Source organism: Physella acuta, unplaced genomic scaffold (assembly GCF_028476545.2).
Source record: "Physella acuta isolate Inbredline_101_S28 unplaced genomic scaffold, ASM2847654v3 ptg000855l, whole genome shotgun sequence".
Lineage (NCBI taxonomy): Eukaryota > Metazoa > Mollusca > Gastropoda > Physidae > Physella > Physella acuta.
In genome coordinates, this window is record NW_026732372.1 from 481,585 (window position 1) to 506,581 (window position 24,997).

Genomic DNA, 24,997 nt, shown 5'->3' on the forward strand with positions numbered 1-24,997 from the left:
GCTAGTAATTTTATATATATATAGGGCCTATATATATATATATATATATATATATATATATATATATATATATATATATATATTTATATATATATATATATATATATATATATATATATATATATATATATATATATATATATATATATATATATATATATATATATATATATATATATATATATATATATATGCCTATATATAAAATACACGTATATAGAACGTGGTAAAAATTCGGCGCCTTTTTTTGCACTTTTCGCTCCCCCTACAACGAAAACCTGGATACGCCTCTGGTAACGGGGTCGTTGGTCTCGAATTTGTGAGTTGTGTTTCTAAAACACCCAAAACTAAGTCCTGTCATCCCTTGTTTCACTATGGTTTGATCTGTTCCGCAGTTGAAACCCTATTTCAGAAGATTCCATTATTATTGCATTATTGAACAGTTATGGTAAAATTAAACTCCCCTTCCCAACCCCCTATATTGTCGCATCAAAAAATACTGTTGACTTTTTTTCGCGTGACAATGCGATGTCGTAATTGACGTAACAAAGTCACAGATTATTGATTATGTAACATCAGTTACTTCATTGGAAACAGAGTTTCTTCCAGGCATTTCTTCGAGGGGGGAGCCCCCCCCCCGAATTTTTTTACCGCCCCCCCCCCCCCCCCGAACGAAATGAAATTTATATAATTTATACAGAAAATATATACTTTTAACAGTTTCCGCCCCCCCCCCCCCCCCGAAGAAAGTTTACCCCCCCCCCCCCCCGAAAATTTCAAGTGCACCCCCAGAGAAAAAAGTCTGGAAGAAACACTGATTGGAAAATGTTATGTGCAGGCATAAGCTGGTCTTGACTTTGTGGGTTGTGTTACTAAAACATTCAAAATTAAGTCCTGTCTTTCCTTTTTTTCGCAATGGTTTGATCTGTTCTGACCCCTTATTTCTACTTCGAGTAAAATAAACTATATTCAGCTTTATTTTGTAAAAGATTCCTCTTTCGACCTAACGATCCATTGGGCAGATGAAGGGGCGTTCATATGTTTCTTAACCTTGGCATATAAAGGGATAATGCGGTCAGCACTATGCCCAGCCGCCTTTACTTTCTCTAACGTGAGTTGGGTGGACTCATGGACGTTCCACTAACTTGAACCAGGATTTGAACTCGAACCTATCGGGTTAGCAGTCTAGCGCTCCACTGCAAGGCAAAGCCGTCATCAGAGTTTCTTCCAGGCATCTCTTCGGGGGGGCTTTGCCCCCCCGAAAAATTTTTACCGCCCCCCCCCCCCGAACGAAATGAAATTTATATAATTTATATAGAAAATATATACTTTTAACAGTGTCCGCCCCCCCGAAGAAAGTTTACCGCCCCCCCCCCCCCGAAGATTTCAAGTGCCCCCCCGGAGAAAAAAGTCTGGAAGAAACACTGGCCGTCATCTATATTGTGTTGAGAGATTATCCATAAATAAATACCATTATCTACACACACACACAAAATATTCTTACTAGAATAAGCATATTTTTCAATATTTTAAATCCTAAAATGGACCCCCCCCCCCCCCCCACTTTTCCCTACATAAAATGTCACAAGTATGTAAATCTTTCCCCTGGTATGTGATGCAATTTATAATAGATCTAGTAATAGAGAACACTAGATCTACGTATAAATTTCCTGCAAAATTATCAAGATCATATTAGTTATAGTCTAGTAGTTAGCATGTCCCACAAGGACCAGTGGCGGAACTAGAAATCAAAGGCTCCCCCGCAAAGAAAAAACTAGGGCTCCCCTATTTATATATATATATATATATATATATATATATATATATATATATATATATATATATATATATATATATATATATATATATAAAATCTATAACCTAAATGAGTTATGTAGTCTACTTAATTGCAATATATAACCATTCTGAGAGAACGAACCAGAAAACATTTATTCTAAACCAAGAGTCGAAATAATTTTAACTGGTAAAAAATATATAAAGACGTTAGCTTGATTCGTGAATGGTTTCTCGCGTTATGTTTAATTTTTTCATTTTTGGCTTTTATAATATCAATTTTGAAAACATTGATTTTTTATAGCTATACTATTATATAGTACGTCTTATTTAAGTAACAATTCAGAGAATCAATTGCTTTTTAATATACATAGTACAAAAACTATTTAAATGAGCTTCGTGGGCATCCCTATTTTAAAGAAGGGCAGTAAGTCTTGCAAGTAGTGTGAATGTTTACCTACCTTTCAAACTATAGCTCTTGTAGATTTTAAAATATTTTTCTACGCAACAATCTCTGCTATAGAAGACCGGTTGTTTTTTTTTTTTTTTACAAAACCACTTTCAAGATGCATGAAAAACATAATTTTCGAAAAAAAAATTCATTGTTTTTTGGTCGGAACTGGGCCCCTAAACGTCATGCCCCCCCCCCCCCCCCCCCCCCCGCATTGCGGGGTCTGGCGGTATGGTAGTTCCGCCCCTGACAAGGACATTGGCTTTCCTTAAAACTCTTTTCTTTGCTACTTTCTCCAACTGTCCCCAGTATCAAATAAATAAATATTTCAAAATTAGTGTAAGTATAAGTCTAAGTCTGATGTATAGATACCAAAAAAGGTGGGGGTGGGGGTCAAGACCTGTGTGATTTTGTTGTGGGGAGGAATCAATTACAAGTTCGCCTTACAAATATGCTACATATTTACAGTTTACATTGAAGTTATTTTAATTTTAATATACTGCAAACAAATATTTTTAAAACACCAAGATACAAAACAGTAATAATAATTTGTTAAGCTAGATCTAGATCTATATTCTATAACCATTTAAATTAAATGTAACAAGCGAAGATATGATAGGGCCTAGATTAGAATTTAGAATTGCTGTAAAAATGTCAGAATCCCGCTTTTGTACCGCGTGATTTAATAGAACGCAAATGCAGCAGTATAAAATTCATTACGAAAAATTTGTTTTTATTTTGACGTACTAAAAATAAAAGTAAGTACAAGTAGGGGGACTAGTAAAACATTTTCTAGATTTAGAATTATAGATATGTAATCTAGATCTAGATCTAGTCAGTTGCCCTAGATCTAGATTTTAGAACCTTAGACTTAAGACTAGATCTAGATCTAGATTCGGTATTGTTTTAGATAGTTAGGCCCCTAAAATCGGCCGAGACTACTGAGTCCTGACTAACTACTACTAAACTAGTTTATTAATATTAATTTAATATTTATATTTTATATTTTAATATTAAGGTTAGTTATGTGAACAAAAGGTGACTCATTAAATATAAATGATTAAATTTTTGGATCAGATGCAACCTAGATTTCTAGCTCATTTCCTTTTAAAAACTTTAGCAACCATCTTAAGTTTTTTTTTTTGGTAAATAGTTAGAGATTCAGGGGAAACCACGGATGATATTTCGTCGAGTCGACCCTTTGTGTAATGTGTATTCCTGGCAAAAATAACCCTCAGCCTAATAATAATGATTTCTTCCACAGACAAGTGCTACGTTATCTTAGAACACTAGTAGATGTTTACTGGTGCAAATGACTCCTCCCACAAGCAGCAATAATAAAATTAAATCAGTTCATCATGATTTACCAGCATATATTTCTTTCTACAACAGGTATTTTTTCACCAATCACTTCCATTGTATAAGTGGTTTTAAACAAAGTTTTACAGCATTTCATAATTAGACTTATTAAGATTCAGCATTATTACAATACTTTAACTTCGAATTCAGTATTCTTGTCTTTTATAAAGCATCCTTTCAAACCTAACAGCCAACAGGTGAAGTTGAAATTATTTAATGATACCTCAAATTTTTTTATATGCTGATGCCACAGAAACAGGTGAACTCTATTTCACTTACTATAAGTAACGGGGTAGTTAGGTTTAAAATTGAATTTTATGCCACATTTTTTAGCAATTAAAAAAAAACTTTTTTTAAATTATGACTTTAGGGCTAATTTCCCAGTAGATATTGTATGGATTGATTATAGAGGAGATTATGCGAGGTACTGGCAAAGATTGCAACCTGGGGAATATCACAACCTGGACACATATGTTACACATCCATGGATAGCTTGGAACTCTGACACGTTGGAAAATGCTCGCATTAATAACAGTAAAGTCTTTTATCCTGAGCCTTACAATGGAGGAAATCAGAGAACTATCGTATATATTGATAGGCCCAGTAAGTTTCATATAAATCTATACAAAAATCAATTTCACATCTGTTTCCTACTTAGTTTGGTTCAATGAAAAAGGATATTTAACATTTTTGAGCAATTGTTATTATATACTATTCTAGCAACAAATGCAAAATTCAGCTTTACCCATTTGCTAGAAAAAATTAATTGTAGTACGGAATGATCAAAAAAAATTTTTATTAACTTTAAATATTGTCTTAAAGTTGGTGTAGTTCTGATATGCACAAACCCAACTTTACCAAAGCACTGAGTTTAATATTTTTTCATTTTCAGTGCAATCTTTATTAGACATTTGTCTGCAAACTGTTCGCCTTCTTGTCGATACTGACAAGATAGAGGAGCTAGAAATTCCACTCTACTTGATTGAAAGACTTAAAAAGAGGAGAAATGTCATTGTAAAGGATGTTCTCAGAAGGAGGAGATGAGGGGCAACATGGGCAAGAGAGACTGGCCTTTGTATATTTGATTGTTAGTGTTAGGCCTGAAACAAACAGCAGTTTATCTTCTAGAATTAAGATTAGTTATAGGTCTAAGTTTAGATTAGAATTAGGCTTAAAATGAGGTAGTGGTCTAGGTCTTGGGTTAGGTTTGGATTAAGCATTGTTATCATTATTGCCAATTCAAAGAATGAAATTATATCTTTTATTGGTTTTAGTCATAGCACGTAGATAGGCCCACTTCATCTAGATATGAAATTCTATGTAAAATGTTTTTATTTAATTTTCATCCATATATCTAGAAATTTTTACTCTTAGCTCTGAACTTCGACCATAGTTATGGTTAGTGTATTAAGCTTTAGAATTTTTATAGTAGTAATACTACTAGTAGTAGTAATGGTAAATTGATTTCAGGATGAATATTACATTTCTAGTCAAACAGTAGCTACATTTGTTGTACAGTGTTAAATAAAATGTATTATATTTGTTGATTTGTCCAGGTGACAAATTGTGTTTGAGTGTACAAGATAACTGTTAGGAATTAGTTGGAGGCAGATAGGTTTCATGTATGTGTCCTTGTTATATCTTGGGATTACGTGGACACTTGACCCACTAGAAATGGAGGAAAGACATAATACAAGTTCAATTAAAATTGAAATATAAAACCAATTATTTGAGTTCTTTGGTTGTTAACTATGTAACTGATTATCTGCTGGACATTTACTTGAGGGATGTTCATTCAGAGTAACTTATGTAGGTTACCATGAAAATCATAAAAATAAATCATAGCTCACCAATTCTTAAATCTGAAATTTTAATATTTTCCTTTGTTTCATGTGCAATTTAAATACGTTATCAATTTGTGAACAATCTGAGTCATGTTCAGGCTGTCTCAGTTGTATCAACTCTTTCATTTAAATATTTTAATGAGTTTAAGTAAATTATTTCTAGTATGTAATAAACCAATGTTACAATTTTAATAAATTTTCCCTTAGATGTTTAATTTTTATCTACAAATCTGAGATATATTCTGTAATTTTTACCTACAAATCTGAGATATATTCTGAATGAATATTGTTGGAATTGTGGTAGCCCACATCCACCTATGAAAACTAATGTGTTCTTTTTAGGGGTTGAATTACATCTCCAGAAAAAAAAAATTGTATTTATGGCTTGTTTTGTAATTAACTATTTAAAAAATTACTCTTTTTGACATTTAGTTATTTATAAAATTTATTTCAATTGCTGATTCTTATAGCTTGTTTATTCTTTTGGTGTAAATATGTTAAAAAGAATATGAGATAAGCATGTAATTGTGGCAGTGGTATATAATATATAGTAGATAATGGTGGTATATATGTAAACTTTTTGCTAGTGAGCAGCCTAGTCACCCTCAAGGTGCTAGTGAAGACTTTCAAAGCTTTTTTAATTTACTTACATCACAAGGTAGTCTTTAATTTTTAATTGTGACAGATTTTTATTGATTATGAAAATGTGGAAGCTATTTTTTTTTGTAACCTAGTTCCTGTATTATGATTTGCTCATCTGTTGTTTGTTGATATACAGTTAATGTGATATGGTATCTATAACTTGATTATTATACTTGTTATTGGTATATTTAGACATCAGTACTTATTATGAAATTGTACTAATTATAGGACTCCACAAATTCTGTCAAAGATTGTTTTGTGATGAACTGTATCTTGTTGTATAGAGATTTAATGTAAAATAGAAGCAATTTATCGATCTTCCTACAATACTTAATGCATTATATTTTTCTTCTCATATCAGCCTGATTAACACTTATCTGATATCTGTGCTGATCAGGTTTTTAAAAAATGTAGTTTTACAGTTAAGGCAATTTTTAAAATTAAATCACTACAGATTTTTATTATTATGATGGGCAGCTGAACAAAAAAATGGCTTTAGTGAGGCAATATTCATAGAACTAATAAAATCATTACCGAATACTTTGTACATACTGAATAAGTCCACTATATGAATTTTTTAAATTTTGTTTTAGGTGGTGAAATTTATTTTCCTAAAATGTTAATTTTTTTTGTAGTTGGGTTAGTTGGGAATAAACACAAATCTTGCATACCATGGTTTTGTTTGTTATGTTTTTTTTTGTATGTTATGTTTAAAGTTCTTTGAATTTTCAACCATCCTAAAGAAAATATCTATAAAATAAACAGTTAAGGATACACTTTAAAAGATTAATAGACTTAAGATAAATATAGAAACAAAGTGGTGCAGTGAATGTAACAAATATGACACAAAATTTCAAAATACAGATGAAATATTTAAATGTTTATTGTACTTGCACATTTAAAATGCAGTTTTTAAAAAAATTGTATTTTACTAGTCTTTATTTAGTTTCAAACAACAGTGAGTTGATTTCTTTAGTTCTGATACCTTCAGTACTACTGCCCTGGACATTTACAATTTCATACCACTAAACAAATCCCACTATTTCAACTTTTAAAAAAGAAATAAGGACATTTTGATCACTGAACTATTAGGAAACACAATTATCAAATCACATGAAAAATAGCATTTCACAAACAGTAGGTGTTACAGTAAGCTGATGGCACAACAATGGAAATGTAAGTTACTTTGTGACATACTGAGAAAATAATGGGATGCACAATAAACCTTGTTTTGCGTTGAGAGACCTATAAATCCTTGACACGTTTATTCATTATTATTGTGGTGTAATGTTTAGGCTAAAAAATTGTTAAACATTTTGTTGATTTGGTATGCTCAAAAAACTGCAGTAAATTATTTTAGTCAGTATCTAATATATAGAGTTCAATTCTGTATGTTTGTTTGTAAAATGTTTATAATTGAGGATTACAAAGAAATATAAGAAAAAACGATACTTTCATGGATTCAAGTGTTGGATTTCTAAAGAGTGCATGGTCTAAATTTATGAGTTAAAAAATTAAAATTGAAAGTGTTTTAAAACAATTTTCATTTTGCATACTTAAAATAATAATTTTCAATATGAACATTACATAAAATTTGTAAAAAAAAATTTATCAACCTTTATAAAATTTCTAATTGTGTCTGAAAAGTATTTGCATTTAGTCCTTTAGCAGAATTTTAACAGAATTCCCGCAGGTTATTATTTGTCTTTTTTTGCACATTCGTTTTGTCTGTCCCTTTTTGCACACAAAGGGGAATTCCTTTTTGTCGGTCGCACCAGAAAGCTCTTTTATACACACCTGCACCAAACTACAAGATATATATGGTGTTGGAAAAAAGTATAATATAATTAGCGGGGATTGATCAAGTGCAATGATATTGGCATTTTTAACAATGCCTTTTATTTATTCCATGTTCTTCTTATTTTTAATCAAAGACAGGTGAAGTAACAAAAGACATCTTTATTCGTGAACAGAATTCTCGCAGGTTATTATTTGTGTCCTTTTTTACTTTCTCGTATATACGTAGTATAGAGAAAGTATTGTAATCGTGCAAAAAAAAAAAATCGAGATTTTTACAAATCTCGACGTTTTACACCTCACTGATACGGAAAAACATAATTTTGCAATCTTGTCCGTATGTCTGTGTGTGTGTCTGTGTGTGTGTCTGTCCGTGTGTAAACACGATAACTTGAGTACCGTTACAGCTAGGTTGATGAAATTTCATATATAAGTATTTTATCAAAATCGTAGATCCGTATCAACTTTTGAGCGATTTCCGATAACCGGAAGTGGTACTTTTTCTACTTTGAATTTTTTAAAAGCCTATAACTTGAGTACTATTTCAGATAGATAAATGAAATTTCACATGTAAGTAAAAGATCTAATTCTCTACCTTCTGTTAAATTTTGAGTAATTTCCGTTGACTGGAAGTAGTAATTTACGCTACTTCCGATTTCTCAAAAAACTAATGTAAATTTTAAAAGTACTAATAATATTGCGCACTATTATGCGCTTTTTTTATTTGCGTTCACTTGGTGTGCAATTAATTTGTCTACGAGATTTTATTCTATTTTTAAAACTTTAAGTATTTAAAATGGATTAAAAATCATGTCTATAGCCCGAGTTTCCATCCCCTGTTATTTTATATAAGAATATTCGAGAAAGTTTAGGGGAGATCACTCCCGGTTTATTATGTTCATTCGTTTTGTCTGTCCTTTTTTGCGCACAAAGGGGAATTCATTTTTGTCAGTCGCACTAGAAAGCTCTTTTATACACACCTGCACCAAACTACAAGATATATATGGTGTTGGAAAAAAATTATAATATAATTAGCGGGGATTGATCAAGTGCAATGTTGTTGGTATTTTTAATAATGCCTTTTATTTATTCCATGCACTGAACATTCTGTTTTCTTATTATTATTTTTAATCAAAGACAAGGTGAAGTAACAAAAGACATCTTTATTCAGGAACGGGAATTCCCGCAGGTTATTTTTGTGTCATTTTTTTTTGGGAATTTGTTTTTGTCTGAATTTTTTTTTTTGCTCATGAAGGGGAATTTTTTTTACATCACAATAGTGCGTACCTTTTTTTAAGCAGACGTTTTAACAGTACATTTATCAGTGTAAAGTTTTACTACGTTCTCGATTGTAAAGGCAAGATCGAAGAAAAAATTTCATTTAAGAGCTATGTTTATGTTTTGAAGCTTCAAAATTTCTATCAGATAAACACAAATATTTTTTTAAAAACAATAACAGTTTAGAAGCAAATGTTCTCTATGTTTACCTTTATCTATAGTCTGAGCCGAATCCGGGCGTCCTTCGGTGCCCTGACAGTGTTTTTTGGCGTCGCAGGCCTTCCCGTGTTTGCTATGGTGCTTACGTTCGTTTAAGTTAGCACATAAGACTAAGAATAAGTTGGGGTACTATAGTCATTTACTAAGTTGAATCAGGCGGTTCCGCCGGCACCTCAGCATGGTGCGATTTGGCGCCCTCGGCTAGAATATGAGCACTTTCTGTTTGTTTGCATTTGTGTTTTCTTTGTGTTTGAGTTTGTGGTTGGGTTTGAGTTTGCATTTGAAGGGCTCAGTGGAAAAAGTACTTAAGTTACATTTTGTCAAAAATGAGTTAAGACCGGTATATTATTTGACTACGTCCACTTAACCATCCCTGTAAATTTGGGCGATGGAAAAAGTACCGAAGTAGCTTAATTTAAATACTCTGCATCAGCTGTTTTGGTATTTCAATAACAATTTAAAAACTTTGCACTCATTTTTCTCAAAACTCTCAAAATACACTTAAGTACTTTTTCCACTGAGCCCTTCATTTAGATTTGTTTACATTTGCTTTTTTGTTAGCATTTGTGGTTTCTTAGTGGTTGTGGTTGTTTTTGTGTTTTCATTTGTATTTATAATTGTGTTTGTGTTATGTTTGCGTTTTTTTTTTTTTAGTTTTGGTTTTGTTTGGTTGTGGTTGGATTTGTATTTGCGTTTGGATTTGTGTTTGATTTCGTTTGCTTTTTATTTTATTTGCGTTAATGTTTGTGTTTTCTTTATGTTCATGGTTGGGTTTGTCTTTGCATTTGATTTTGTGTTTTCGTTTGTCTTTGTATTTATGTTATGTTTGCACTTTTTTGTGTTTTGGTTGGTTGTAGTTAGGGTGGGCAATGCCGGGTATATGCTGATTACTAAACACACAAGTCATGGTCCTTTGCAGATAGTTTTTCAGAGATGCCAGTGCAGGGCCTGGTCGGGATGGCTAGTAAAGTTATATTTATAGACCAACAAATAAAGATACTACTAGAGACCAAAATGTCAAAACTTTGAATAATGAGCTGACCTTTGTACATCGTGCTCAACACTAGAGTTCAGGAAGCTTTAGTAAAATCTCCAAACAATGCAAAAATCATTTTTTTTTCCATCATCTTTCATGCTTTGTACACTGTTTATGATAATTATTATTTTATGGTGACAATGTGGCAAAACAAATTCAAGAGTCCAAAATTTCTTGGACTAATTAATAACAGTAATTTAAAATAAAGCATAAAAAAACATTGTTATAAATTTAACTATCCATTTTACACAAGTAATGTATGGGTAACATAAGAATCTTTGAGTCGCCTTCTTTGCTGTCAAACTTAAAGACACCATCATCGCCATCTACACTCATAAGTGATCCAGTAGCTTCCCTATCATCTCCAGCAATAATCTTAGCCTAACAGGTAAAATATATATGACTGATTGATTTTTTTAACATGGTGACCAACAATAACAAAAATACATTTTAATCAGTCTAAATTCATACATAAATTTAAAGGCTTCACTAGTTTTCAAATTAACATTAAAAAACGAAGTCTTTAAAGCTTTACTGATTACAACATAAGTGTTATTTTTCTATCCCTACAAATTTAAACTATGTGTGATATTGTCTATATTTGCAAGTAAATTTATATAAAAACAATTGAAACACCACTAACCTTGTCACCTTTTTCTGGACGAACTGGTTCCAAATGTTCACATGTTATATTTACAGTTTTCTCTTCATCAATGAGATACAGAGCACACATTCCACCCTGTATATTAGAATTTTAAAATTTACTGTAGATCTTATAGTAACATTTTAAGGTTAATTTTTTCATTCTAATATGTAGGTATCAAAATTTTTACTACAAATCTACAGAAATAACTGTTTGACTATTAACTTACAGAAATGCTCTTGATAACTCCTGTTTGGTAAATAAGTTTATTGTTTTCGTGAGTGGGTTTTATTTTCACCAAAATATCAGTTGTGTACCAATCAGACAAGCTTGTTTCCATGACTGAAACAAAACAAAAATCAGGTAAATAGTAGATTGTATTCACATTAAAGAGAAATATTCAGGAATCTAAAAAAAAAATAATTCTACTGTAGAGATTACAAGTATAGTTAGTGACAGAACAATTTTAAAAATATTTTTCAAGGTATGATTATAAGTGACGACATCATTTTTTAAAAATCTGGAAGAGCCTAACCTAGCCTATCCTAAGACAACAATTCGAATTACAAAACATATATATCTGTTTTACAAAACAAAAACAACGAATGGGATTAAACTTCAATTAGTAAATTGAGAAAATGACTTACCACCCCCAGGCGTCTGTGGTGTGAATGGGGGTCCGGGAGTCATGGGACTGTATCCAGGGCTACCAGCAAAGCTTGCTGGGCTAGGGCTAGACTGAGTGGCAGGACTTGGAGTTCCCACAAAGCCTGGGCTTTGTGCTTGAAAAAGAAATTAATGCACTAAGCATTTTATAAATATCCATACTAAATCATTTCCTAAAATCGTGGTTGGATGGTCGAGCTTATGACTGCTAATCCAGAAGTCTAGAGTTTGAATCCTGAGTTCAAACCTGTAGGACGTTCATCCAACTCTGATAGGGTTCCTTACTTATGTTAGGGAAATCAAGGCTGGGCATAGTGCTGACCACACTATCCCTTCATATCCAGAGGTCATTAAAACAGATGAACTCTTCTTCATCTGCCACATGTATCTTGGGCATGAACAGGAAAAGATTATGATTTCCTAGCATATCCACCTGATGTTTCACAATAGATATTAATAAGTATTAAATTTGTATGCTATATCAGTATCTACTTCAGCTTAATACTAATGCAATTAATTACGTATTCATGATTTACCTTCAAATCCACCAGGAGATGGAACAGGGTAGGGAGAATAAGCACTACCAGGGGTCTGTGGTGTGTATGGACCCATGGGTGAGTCAGGATGGTAACCAGGTGTGACAGGGTTAGGGGTGGCCCCAAAGTCAGCAGGTGAGGGAGAGTCATCGTAATTGTAGTCAAAATCATTGTTTCTGAAATTAATTTGTTCAGAGACATGAGCTAATTTTTTTTTAAGAAAAGAAGCAAATTTGTATTCAATTTAATAGTTTAAAAAAAAATTGTGGTTTAAAAATCTGGCTAACCTGGAAGGCGTGTTGGCATTTGAGGGATCCCAAGCACTTCCACCTCCTCCACTAGGTGTTCTCCCACCAGATTCATGGGATGGTGTGGCCCCTCCATAATGTGGTGTTCGAGATCCATCATGCAGTGGTGTTTGTGAACCATACATAGGAGTACGTGAACCATACATTGGTGTCTGGCCACCATAGCTGGGAGTACGGCCACCATATGTTGATGTCTGGCCACCTGTTGGTTTGGCCCCGCTATTTAATAAAAAAAGGTAATGTAAATGTGAAACCAAATAATAGCTAACAAACAAAACAATACAGATTATTTAAAAATATAAAAGATATGATAGAAAATAAAATAAGCCTGATTGAATTATGACTTCAACTGGGTAGAAATAGTTTACAGCTTTAAATTAAATTCAATCTAAAAAAACTTCATGATTATTATAAAAAAAAATTATTACATTAATGACAAAAATTATATACGTGAGGTTTGAAAGACGACTTCGGTCGACAGAAATAGTTTTACAGCTTGAATGTAGCTCAATACGTGCGGTGGTCTCTGTTGCATCCTTTACAATACCAATATAACCTGAAAATAGATACATATATAGAATTTCCTGCAACACAGTGAAAAACTGTTTTCTTTAAACATAGCAAACCATTCTACAGGGTGTGACCCTTTTAAACAAAATAAAAAAGGCGATCTTACCTTTAAATGGACCTTGAATAATGCGCACTGTTTGACCAATGATTTCTCTGTCTCTCTTTGACAAACCTCCCCTACCCACTCCAGCTCCACCACCTCTTCCTCTGCCTCTTTCACCCCCACCCCCACTTGGATGGGCAGGGCTTGAAATTCTTGGAGACATTGGCGCAAAACTGTTAAAGGCCTGAGCTGTGTTTTGCTTTAATGATATAAGAAACAGTACACATTAAATGTGCATATTAAACAGAAATTAAGTAATATTTTTTCACTAAAAACTAAAATGTATGAGCCTTTCTTTTGTTCATTATACAAAAAGTAAAAAAGAACTATAATTAATAAATTATGTAGTACAAAAACTAGCAGTAAAAAAATTATTATGATGTATAACACATAAACTCACCTTTCCTCCACCTGCTAGAGTCAAGTGCCTAGTTCTACATACAAAATAGCCTCCATTTTCTGTCATTTGTCGAGAATTTAGGAATGCAAAATTTCTATACATATGCTTGATTTCTCCACTTCTACCCTAAAATAGACAAATCAACTAAAACTGAAAAAACTAATTATTTATTCTACCAAAAAAGAAAAACATAAATTAGGTATGAATCTTACTTAAAGATATCTACAAAAGAGTACACAAAAATTGATCAACTTGAAGTTTACAAAATCAGTATATTTTTTCTAAAAAACAATAAGAAAGATGATTTAACTTGAAAATGTAAAATGATGTAATATATTTTTACCGAGTGTGGTCCCTCAATAACATTGACTATGTCTCGAACTTGAACATTGTTATTTTCAGAATCCAATGACACAGCATTTCTGGTGTCTTTCTTTCTTGTAATAGACTGCGGTTTTACATTCACAACCTTGGAAAAGTAATTTAAAAAGAAACAATTGCAAATAAAAACAAAACAAATAAACAGGGAGTGATCTCCCCTGAACTTTCTCAAATATTTTTAAATAAAACAACAGGGGATGGGAACTAGGGATATAGACATGATTTTTAATCCAATTTAAATACTTAAACTTTTAAAAATAGAATAAAATCTCGTAAAAAAAAAATTGAACACCAAGTGAACGCCAAATAAAATTTGCATAATAGTGCGGAGAATTATTTGTACTTTATAAATTTACATTTACAAATAATCACACAGAAAAAGAAACAGAGTTATATTTATATATTTTCTTACCTTGTTGTGCATGCTCAGAACTTGGAAGTTTTCTTTCTCCAAACGAACCATGACACCAACAGTTTGTGGGCTGTCAACAACATTTACCATGTATTAAACATTATTTTCTTTAAAAGCCTTGTTGAATTCATAGAATTTCATTTTTAATGTACTAACTCTAAAAAACAGCTGCTCTGAGAAAAACAATCCATATTTTTTTTTTTACAAAACCCTAAACAATAAGCACAAAAATATTTAAAATTATGCAAGTAATTAAAGAACTAAATGCTTCAAAGATTAAATTTAGAAAATTTAAAACTGCTAAAACCTACTCCAACATTACTAGGTCACCAAATTGATACTGGCCAAGGGAATCAACCCCTGTTGCCATATCTGCACACAACTGAATATCCTTTGGTAACACTTTCAACTGCAAAGGTAAATAACAGCATTTTATTTATTGTGAACATTATAAAAATTTAGTGAAAAACAAATAATCAAAATACTGTTTGCTTTCACAGAATATCAAGGGAGAAGTGCAAAATTTGGGATAAATAAGTAGAAACAAAATAGCTATTAAAACTGAATATAGTTAATAACAATACAACTCCTTACTTTTGAATTAATCTTATTTTATAAAAGCCTTTAAACAAATTCATTAACTAAATGCCATTGCAATCAACACAACAAGATACGAACAGTACTGACCAATTAACTTACCTCATGCATTGTAAGATCTGAGAACAAAACTATCATATTTTCTTCAACTCGCACTATGAGGCCCGTGTCACCTTCATAGCGTCCAGATATAACTTTTACATGGTCGCCCATTTTGAAAAACTTTTTCAGCTCATTGTGGGGAAACTCCAGAGGGTCCTATTAAAATGAAAAAAAAAATCCTTGAGTCATAAAATAAATGTTCTTGATATAATTTCAACATAAGAAATGACTAATGGCTTATATTGTTTTAATTCAAAGTTTGAACTAATTTTTAAACAAATTTGTTTGAAGAAAACTACAGTATACTTAAAAAATTATCACTTAACATATTCTGAAGATTTTAAGGTTTTAAACAATTGAGCTATCATATACATTTGATATCAAATAAAAACGGCTAATGTTGAGTTTTTACAAAGAAACTAATTTTTAAAACAATTTACCTTAAGATCTTCATGCTTGGGTAGAATGGTTATCTTGTTGCCATCAACTTTGATAACTTTACCCTGAAGGTGCTGCAACTCCCCCTCTGCCACAACCACAATGTCTCCAGGTGCCATAGTGTGGGCGATCTCACTTTCCTGCTTCTCAGGGATCACTTTGCTTGAGTTAAAAACCATAACTTTTAAACAGTGTTTTTACTTACTTAACTTTTTATTTAAAACATGCCGATATTGTAGTTTGAATAGTTCTAAATATGCATCTAAATATTTAAAATTTAGTCATTAAAATGAGTTATGCTTATAATTATGTTTGAATGTTTAAGAATTAACTTAAAAAGGTGCATCAGCTTATATTTCCAGATAGGAACAACCAGTTATTTTTAATAAAATTATCCCATTAATTAAAAAGTTATCATAAATTTAGTCATGTATATCGAATAAACCAGCATGTAAAAAGATACATTCCACTTGCATCCCTTCAGGTTGATCTTCAAACTTCTCTAGCTCAGCCAAAGTAGGTTTGATACCCTCTGCAACCTTTAGAATCAAAGCAACATTTGGTTTAATTTGTAACATTTGAAGAATACTATAAACTAAAAGCTAAACAAAATTACTTAATATGTAGGTATTATATAGGATACTTACAATTGCTGACATGGCAAATATTTTGAACAGAAATCCTTTCCTGTTGTATCTATTACCCTCAAACATCAAGAAGTCACCATCAGAAGTTACTTCACCTCCTATGCTCCTGTTGTTTAGAAAGTGTTGTAAATATATTGACAAATTTGTATTTATTACTTTCTGCTAATGATTACATTCTAGGTAAAGAGCCATTTGTTGTCTTATATTTGAGTTATGTACCTTATGGCATCAACATCAAAAAGTTTCTGAACAGGTCGTCTTTTACGCTTTTTGTTATCTTGATTGGATGAATTTCTCAGTATACCTCGTGGTTTGGTGTAATCAATTCTTGGAATAAGCTTCAATTCTACTTCATTTTGAGATGAATTGACAAAGTCCACCTATGTTTCAGTAAGATATTGAATAGGTACCAAATTAAAGTACAGAAAACTGAAGTTAATTACTATAGTTATAACAATTACTAAAAAAATTTACAAAAAAAATGGAAGGAATAAATAAAAAAATTAAATGACTAAAAATGTATGAGCACTAGAATAAAATTTTTAAAAAGTAACCAAACCTGAGCCAAATCATCCTTGTAAATACCTCTCTTGAGTCGCACCCAAGCTTTAGGTTTGAGACTGGCTGTCTCTTTGACGACTTTTAAGACATCTGTCATCTCGCGAATTGGCACCATCTGTCAAAACATTAAAAAATATTGTTGATTACAATTCTCTCATATATTTTTTGACTGACATTCAAAATTAACAGATAAATGCATTAGTTACAATTTAGACTATCATTCTACTCACCTCCTGTTTGTAGAAACCCATTCGAAGGTTGCCTATTCCTTGTATAGCTTGCTTGACATGAGTTTGTTTATAAGCTTCTATGTAGATATAGCCTTTTAGACCTTCTTTGGCAACTACTGATTTAATTTGAAGAGGCTAAAATGGATGAATTTTCACAGATGGTTATTTCATTAAAATTATTTTTAAAGATTACAATTTCTTATTATGATATCCATTGGTCATTATTTTCATAATAAAAGTGATAATAGTTCTTTAATGCAGTCTTTTCAGCTTTTCAAAATAAAATAAAAATCTTAATACTAAATAATAATACTAACTTCTTCAGTAAACTGAAATGCAATCATTTTTCTCAGCAGGTGAACAACTGTAGACTTCTCTTCCCCCATCCTGCACTTGACAACCCACAAATTAGGGTCCCTGATCAAGGCAAATTTTTCAAATTATGGGTTGTTTATTATTTCATATTAGATTATTTTTAAAAAAATATACATGTTCACAGTAAATTTTTAATACTATTAATGTATTGATCCAATAGGAATATATTAGATGCATTAAAAAGAAATAAAACTTAAGTTCTATACTAATCAGCGCAGACAAGCAAACTTACTTGACACCAGGCAATCTACCTTGCTGTGTAATTTCATCAGACATTTCCTCTCCTTCACCGTATCGTTCAGCAGTGGTGACATTGCCAAACTTTTGTCTGTAGTACTGTTCAATTTCATCTTCTCTTTGACTACTATAAACAAAATACAAAATGTAGATGCTTCCAATTTTAAACACTAAAATTAATAAATTAATTACACTTAAAATACTCTTCTTCTTCGTTCTTATTAGTGTTGAAGGGGATCGAGATTTATCTGCCAGTGACTTTGTTCGAATTTATCAACCATGAGCTTTTTGCCGACTCGACCACGCCTCCAACACAATTAAGCATTACGTGTCAAGTGGTTATACGCCATTGAGGCCATTGACTCCGATTTCAGCCTGCTTTTCTTTTTGGATATGCTTCCATAGCCTTAGTCCAACCAAGAACAAACTACAAGGCAGCAGATGTTTTAATTTTGGAGTTGTCTCTTCTAGAAGAGTAGCTGTCCCCAGCTAACGAGTCTCATCTGCCCGAGGGTTCGAGACTTTTCGGTTTAGCAACCATGAGCTTTACCGACTCAACCACGCCGACCCCTTTAAAATACTAATAAGTCGATGAAATAAGCAAAATAAAATTTACTTTTAACTTTTGTTCTCTCAAAGGAACTACTTACTCCCATATGTGCCTAAGCCTTTGGTGGCTCTCAATCTCCCGCTCTGAGGCATCATAAGTAGACTTCTTATCAAAACTATTTTCATCTGCACCGTCTTCCCATTCTCCATCATCTTCATCATCCTCATCGTCAACATCTGTAAAACAATTAGTGAAAATATTAAGAATGCACTAATTTCATACATTTTAAAGCAGAAAATATTTTAAAAGCGACATATTTATAATTTCAAACAACAAGAGTACTTTTGACTTAAGACATACTTTTTTATTAATTAATTTTTGTTCTACTTGATTAAACTATTTCAAACTCACCGGCCTCAGTGATTATGAATCTATGAGCACCCTTTCTCTTCTTTTTCCTGACTCTAGTTTCTTCTTCTTCATCTTCTTCTTCATCATATTCCTTTTTGATTAACAGTGAACATTTAAAAAAAAAAACTAGGAGGAGTTATTCAAAATATTGTCAAATTTGTAGCTCATAGACTCCCTCTACTGCTTCACTCTACCACAACACAAAATATTCTTAAGAGTTCTAAAATATTTCATTAATATATGAATTTTAAAAAAAAGGAGGTTTAACTCACATCTTCATCATCAATTAGATCTTCACCCTCTGGTTCCTCTTCATCACCATCCTTCTCTCCATCTCCATCACTTTCCTCTGCTTCATCATCCACATTCTTCCTTCTTGAATAGCCTGGTTCCTCGTCATCACTGTCAGCTGCCTTATCACTGCCTTCTTTGTCACTTTCATGGTCACTATTATCATTTTTGTTGCTAGTTTCTCCATCATCAGAACCATGCTTATCATCACCACCATCGCTCTCATTTCCTGAGAAGTTGCTATCTTCACTATCTGACATGCTGGTGGAGGATCACACCTCAGCTGAATAAAAGTTTTAAATTATTTTTGGGTTTATATTTAATTCAATGTAAAAAGCCCATAAGTTGGTTGAGGCCTAGGAAATCAAAGTGACAGTTCTAAATACTAAAATATCATCTAATTCATTAATATTAAAAAGCCTACTATTTAGAATGTTACACACATTGGATGACCTGGCTGGTCAATCATAGAGTACTATTAGTATGAGTATTGATGTTTGATGAAGTCTAAAATATTTGAGGAGATATAGGCCCTAATTAATAATATATGCCTAATAATTAATGATAGATAGACCTATCCACACAGTGTGGAATATGAAAGTTCAAATGTTTCATTTAGATGTATAGCCAACAAGTAACTTACTTTTAAGTGGGGGCAAAACTATGCACAATAAATACTCGACTAACTAGACCAGAGAGAAATTTGTGGCAATTTTTGTTTCATGTTTTGTCTTGGTTATTATTTTTTTTTAATTGTTAAAAAAAGTGTCATAAAGTTCACTTTTTAAACCTAACTACCCCCTTACTTATAGTCAGTAAAATAGAGTTCACCTGTTTCTGTGACATCAGCACATACAAAATTTGAGGTATCATTAAATAATTTCAACTTCACCTGCCCAATGGACCGTTAAGTTTGAAAGGATGCTTTATAAAAGACAAGAATACTGAATTCGAAGTTAAAGTATTGTAATAATGCTGAATCTTAGTAGATCTCTAAGTCTAATTATGAAATGCTGCAAAACTTTGTTTAAAACCACTTATACAATGGAAGTGATTAGTGAAAAAATACCTGTTGTAGAAAGAAATATATGCTGGTAAATCATGATGAACTGATTTAATTTTATTATTGCTGCTTGTGGGAGGAGTCATTTGCACCAGTAAACATCTACTAGTGTTCTAAGATAACGTAGCAATTGTCTGTGGAAGAAATCATTATTATAAGGCTGAGGGTTCTTTCTGCCAGGGATACAAAGCGTCAACTCGAAATATTGTCTGATCTAACTACTGTGACTAACTAACTAGTAACTAGTAGATCTAGTAATATAGACTAGACTTGACTATAGTACTAGAGTCAATATACTGAGTAACTTTAGAATCACTTAGATTACGTTACGTTACCTTTGCCTAACTTAGATTAGAACTAATTTATTACTAATTAAGTACTTCTTAAGTACTAGAATCTAGACAATTCTAGACTAGTAGTACTAGATCTACTAGAATCGAGGGTAATCTATCATTTTAGGTGCGTAAAATCGTCCGAGCCTAGAAATGTTCGAAAAAGTTGCCTCATTATTAAGGCTTAAATAGAAGTATATTGTGATATATCTGTCAAATATTATAGATAACTAAATAACAAACCAAAAACAATGGCTATATATATCAATATATTATATAGGCCAGAAATTAACTTTGAACAGCTGTTTTTGCGAGCAAGGTTTGCTATAAAAACAGCGGTAGAACTCCATTTTAGCATATTTTATTCCCCGCTTTATGTTCACCTCCAGTTGAGCGTATTTTATTATAAACACAACCGAAACACACAAAAACTTTAGGAAAACATTGGGCTTATTTCTTTGTGAAGTTTTGATAATTTACTATTGTCAAAACTTGAGAAAAATCCAAATTTGGAATATTGAATGTTATACTATACTATAAATAAACTTTTATGAACTCACGATGACCCCAAAACTGAGGCCAACACCATTTCGAATAGCTATTGCCGAAGTTATGATGTATGCTAATAATTAAAGTCAATGTGAACTCACGGTGAACCCTCGACCATGTAGGAATTTTCTCCCGCTGACGATCACATGCTATTTAATTGGAACTGTCCGAATGCTTTTTTATGTTGTTTTTTTTTTTTTTACCTTTTCTAATTAAAACTCACATTCATATATAAAAAAAAATCTAGCTCTAATCCTAGTGTTTTCCTAATGTTTTTGTGTGTTTCGGTTGTGTTTATAATAAAATACGCTCAACCGGAGGTTAACGTGAAGCGGCTAATAAAATGATTGTAAGAAAAAAAGTCACAGGAAAAAAAAACACAGGAAAAAAAAACACAGAAAAAAAGTCACAGGAAAAAAAGTCACAGGAAAAAAAGTCACAGGAAAAAAAGTCACAAATATATATTTGCATGATACTTGTTAATACTTTTATGTATTAAATATTCAGAGAGAGCAAATTAACTTAGGATTAATTAAATGTAATGTAATGTGTGTAGGCTGTATACGCATAGGAATTTTTATAATTCATCTAAAAATATTTAGTATGAAGTATGTAGATTGTAATTATTTTAAACTTAAGATTAGTAGCGTTTAATAGAATGCTCCAAAGTCCACGGTTTTAAATCTGTTTTTTTTTTAAATACCAACATTAAATTACAGTGAAATGGTAAGTTCATCTGACTTGCTGCCCTCAACTCATGGCCACAATAGTTATGTTTAGATGTTTAGTTCAACCACCTTTACTGCCCACATTTATCACGCTCATTACATAACAACACTTAGGATCAAAAAAGAAAGCCGACAAGGTTCAAATGCTGTCATTGACGCATGACGTCAACAACACAAAATATGTTCGGACAATGCCTACTGAGGAGAGGCCGACCAGAGAATAGCCTACGGCAAAATGTGCCTAAATTTTTTTTATAGTTAAATTTTCTACCGCTTTTTTAACTAAATACGTTACAAAAGTTGAGATTGTTGTGTAAATTATATTAGAGTATTTTTACTTTATTTCTGTGACTTTTTTTCCTAGCAAAAACTGTGACTTTTTTTCTGTGTTTTTTTTTCCTGTGACTTTTTTTCCGTTTACCAATAAAATATGCTACAATGGAGTTTTACCAAAAACAGCTGTATTGTAAGTTTCCCCTGAATCTCTAAATAATTTTACCAAAAAAAAAAACTTAAACAAGATGGTTGCTAAAGCAAATGAGCAACTTGAGCAAGGTTGCATCTGATGAAAACATTGCTAGTCTTTATTAATATTATTCACTGGAAAGTTTTAATACAATTGTTTAAAAACAGGTACATTAGGCCCCCTAACACTAGATTATAACTGATGAAAGTTTGAAACATTTTAAACTTTTTATAACTTTCAAAACATAACATTATAGATTTAAATCCTTCTTAAAATGTGAAATAATTACCAAAATTTATTTTTAATTTTAATGAGTCACCTTTCAGCCTTTGTTTACATAACTAAACTAGATTTTACTAGATCTAGCTAGTCTGAGTCTCGGCCGATTTTACTTCCTAAAACTAAAACTTCTAAAACGATCATTACCGAATCAAGATCTAGATCTAGATCTAAATCTAGTCTTAAGTCTAATGTTTTAAAATCTAGATTAGATCTAGGGCCAAATAATTAGATTTTCTAGACTAGATCTAGATCTAGATCTAGATTACAGATCTAAAATTCTAAATCTAGAAAATGTTTTACTACTTTTACTAGTCCCCCTACTTACTTTTATTTTTAGCACGTCAAAATAAAAACAAACATTTCGTAATGGATTTTATATTGCTGCCTTTGCGTTTCTATTAAATCACGCGGTACAAAAGCGGGATTCTGACATTTTTACTTTTGTCGTATATACGAACTATAGAGAAAGTCTTGTAATCTTGCAAAAAAAAAATCGAGATTTTTACAAATCTACGTTTTACACCTCACTGATACGGAAAAACATAATTTTGCAATCTTGTCCGTATGTTTGTGTGTCTGTGTGCCTGTCTGTCTGTGTGTAAACACGATAACTTGAGCAGTGGCGTAGCGAGGTCGGGTGTCACCCGGTGCGGCACTTAATGGTGTCACCCCCCCCCCCCCCCAGAGGCGTTGCGACCATTTCCGGGGACAAACTTTCATGTTTTCGATTTGCACCCCCCCCCTCAAACTTTCGATTTGCACCCCCCCCCTCAAGTTTTTGATTTGCACCCCTCCCCCTCAAGTTTTTCTCTATATATTTTGCTATTTTTTGCCTTGGTGTCACCCCCTAAATGGTGTCACCCGGTGTGGTCCGCAACCCCCGCCCCCCTCGCTACGCCCCTGAACTTGAGTACTGTTACAGCTAGGTTGATGAAATTTCATATATAAGTATTTTATCAAAATCGTAGTACTCAAATTATAGGCTTTTGAAAAATTCAAAGTAGAAAAAGTACCACTTCCGGTTATCGGAAATCGCTCAAAAGTTGATACGGATCTACGATTTTGATAAAATACTTATATACTTATATATGAAATTTCATCAACCTAGCTGTAACGGTACTCAAGTTATCGTGTTTACACACAGACAGACACACACACAGACATACGGACAAGATTGCAAAATTATGTTTTTCCGTATCAGTGAGGTGTAAATACTGTAAAACATCGAGATTTGTAAAAATCTCTATTTTTTATTATTTTTTTTTTTGCACGATTACAAGACTTTCTCTATACTTCGTATATACGAGAAAGTAAAAAGGGATGACATGACATAGTTCTCACAAATTTGAGACCAACTACCCCATTACATAACACTTTGTAATGACGAAACTGATATTAAGTAACCTGTGACAATGTTACATCATTCACAAATCCGATTTTAGCTGTCAGGCTGGAAAAAGTGTGAACACTTTTCACGAACGTGATGGAAGGGGGGGGGGGGCAAATTTATTATAACCAGTTAGTTACTTTTGAAGGTGTTTGTAAAAAGATAATGATGAACAAGTAAAAATGTCATACTTCTAAAGGTGGAACGTATATCTTAACACACTCTTTTACGTATTCTAGTGGCGGGTGTACAGGACAAACTATTATTAAAAGAGGTAGAGGTGACAGAACAGATCAAACCATTGTTTAAGTAGGGATGACAGGATTTATTTTGAGTGTTTTAGAGAGAACTCACATAATCGAGATCAACTACCCCGTTATATAATACTTCTGAATGACGTAACTGATATTACGTAACCTGTGTACTTATTACGTCATTCACAACTCTGAAAAGTGAACAGCCTTCACGAACTGGACAGAGAGAGAGGAAAATGGGGGGGGGGGGGGTGATTTTGTTGTTGTTGGCACAGCTGTTCAATAAATATGGAATCTTCTGAAAAAGGAGTGTTAGGCTACGGAAAGTAGTAGGCCTATACTATAAGTTTGTTTATTAAAATATCCTTCGGTAATTGAAAACCAACCATTACATATTATTAATCAAACCCAAATCCAAGTTATAACAAAGCCCAAACCCTAATCCTTGCCCAAATTACTGCAGGTGATAATAAGAAGATTCTTTCATTAGAACACACCTCTTATAGGAAGAGTCTATTAGTTTGATACCAATAATAAGACACTTTTTCTTTAAGTGCGCGTACCTAACAATCGATTAAATAAAAAAATAATCATAAAAAACGTTTTAATAATGCACTATATAATGCATTATATTTTTCTTCTCATATCAGCCTGATGAAAACTTATCTGATATCTGTGCTGATCAGGTTTTAAAAAATGTAGTTTTACAATTACAGTTTAGGCAATTATCCTATTTAAAATTAAATCACTAAAGATTTTTATTATTATGATGGGCAGCTGAACAAAAAAATGGCTTTAGTGAGGCAATATTCGAACTAATAAAATCATTACCGAATACTTTGTACATACTGAATAAGTCCATATATGAATTTTTTAAATTTTGTTTTAGGTGGTGAAATTTATTTTCCTAAAATGTTAATTTTTTTGTAGTTGGGTTAGTTGGGAATAAACACAAATCTTGCATACCATGGTTTTGTTTGTTATGTTTTTTTTGGTATGATATGTTTAAAGTTCTTTGAATTTTCAACCGTGCTAAAGAAAATATCTATAAAATTAAC

General features: G+C 32.2%; 2 protein-coding genes across 2 annotated transcripts; one reads left to right on the top strand and one right to left on the bottom strand.

Moving 5' to 3' along the window:
- The first annotated feature begins 2,970 nt into the window (after positions 1-2,970).
- LOC131952131 (von Hippel-Lindau tumor suppressor homolog) lies at positions 2,971-5,669 on the top strand. Its single transcript, XM_059314655.1, has 4 exons — positions 2,971-3,003; positions 3,510-3,637; positions 3,975-4,207; positions 4,497-5,669. The coding sequence occupies exons 2-4, from the start codon at positions 3,558-3,560 to the stop codon at positions 4,646-4,648; spliced, it is 465 nt and encodes a 154-aa protein (XP_059170638.1). The 5' UTR covers positions 2,971-3,003; positions 3,510-3,557; the 3' UTR covers positions 4,649-5,669.
- A 3,564-nt stretch (positions 5,670-9,233) lies between these two features.
- LOC131952121 (transcription elongation factor SPT5-like) lies at positions 9,234-22,666 on the bottom strand. The gene is made up of 26 exons (XM_059314640.1): positions 22,624-22,666; positions 19,948-20,075; positions 18,860-19,161; positions 18,588-18,678; positions 18,277-18,412; positions 17,622-17,753; positions 17,332-17,431; positions 17,015-17,149; positions 16,783-16,899; positions 16,443-16,603; positions 16,224-16,329; positions 16,040-16,115; positions 15,579-15,733; positions 15,139-15,294; positions 14,751-14,848; positions 14,440-14,509; positions 13,990-14,115; positions 13,647-13,772; positions 13,250-13,445; positions 13,024-13,129; positions 12,553-12,792; positions 12,266-12,441; positions 11,711-11,845; positions 11,293-11,405; positions 11,064-11,159; positions 9,234-10,801 (listed from the first exon to the last, which is right to left on the bottom strand). Exons 3-26 carry the CDS (start codon positions 19,136-19,138, stop codon positions 10,652-10,654), a joined length of 3,276 nt encoding a protein of 1,091 aa, XP_059170623.1. The 5' UTR covers positions 19,139-19,161; positions 19,948-20,075; positions 22,624-22,666; the 3' UTR covers positions 9,234-10,651.
- Positions 22,667-24,997: the final 2,331 nt, after the last annotated feature.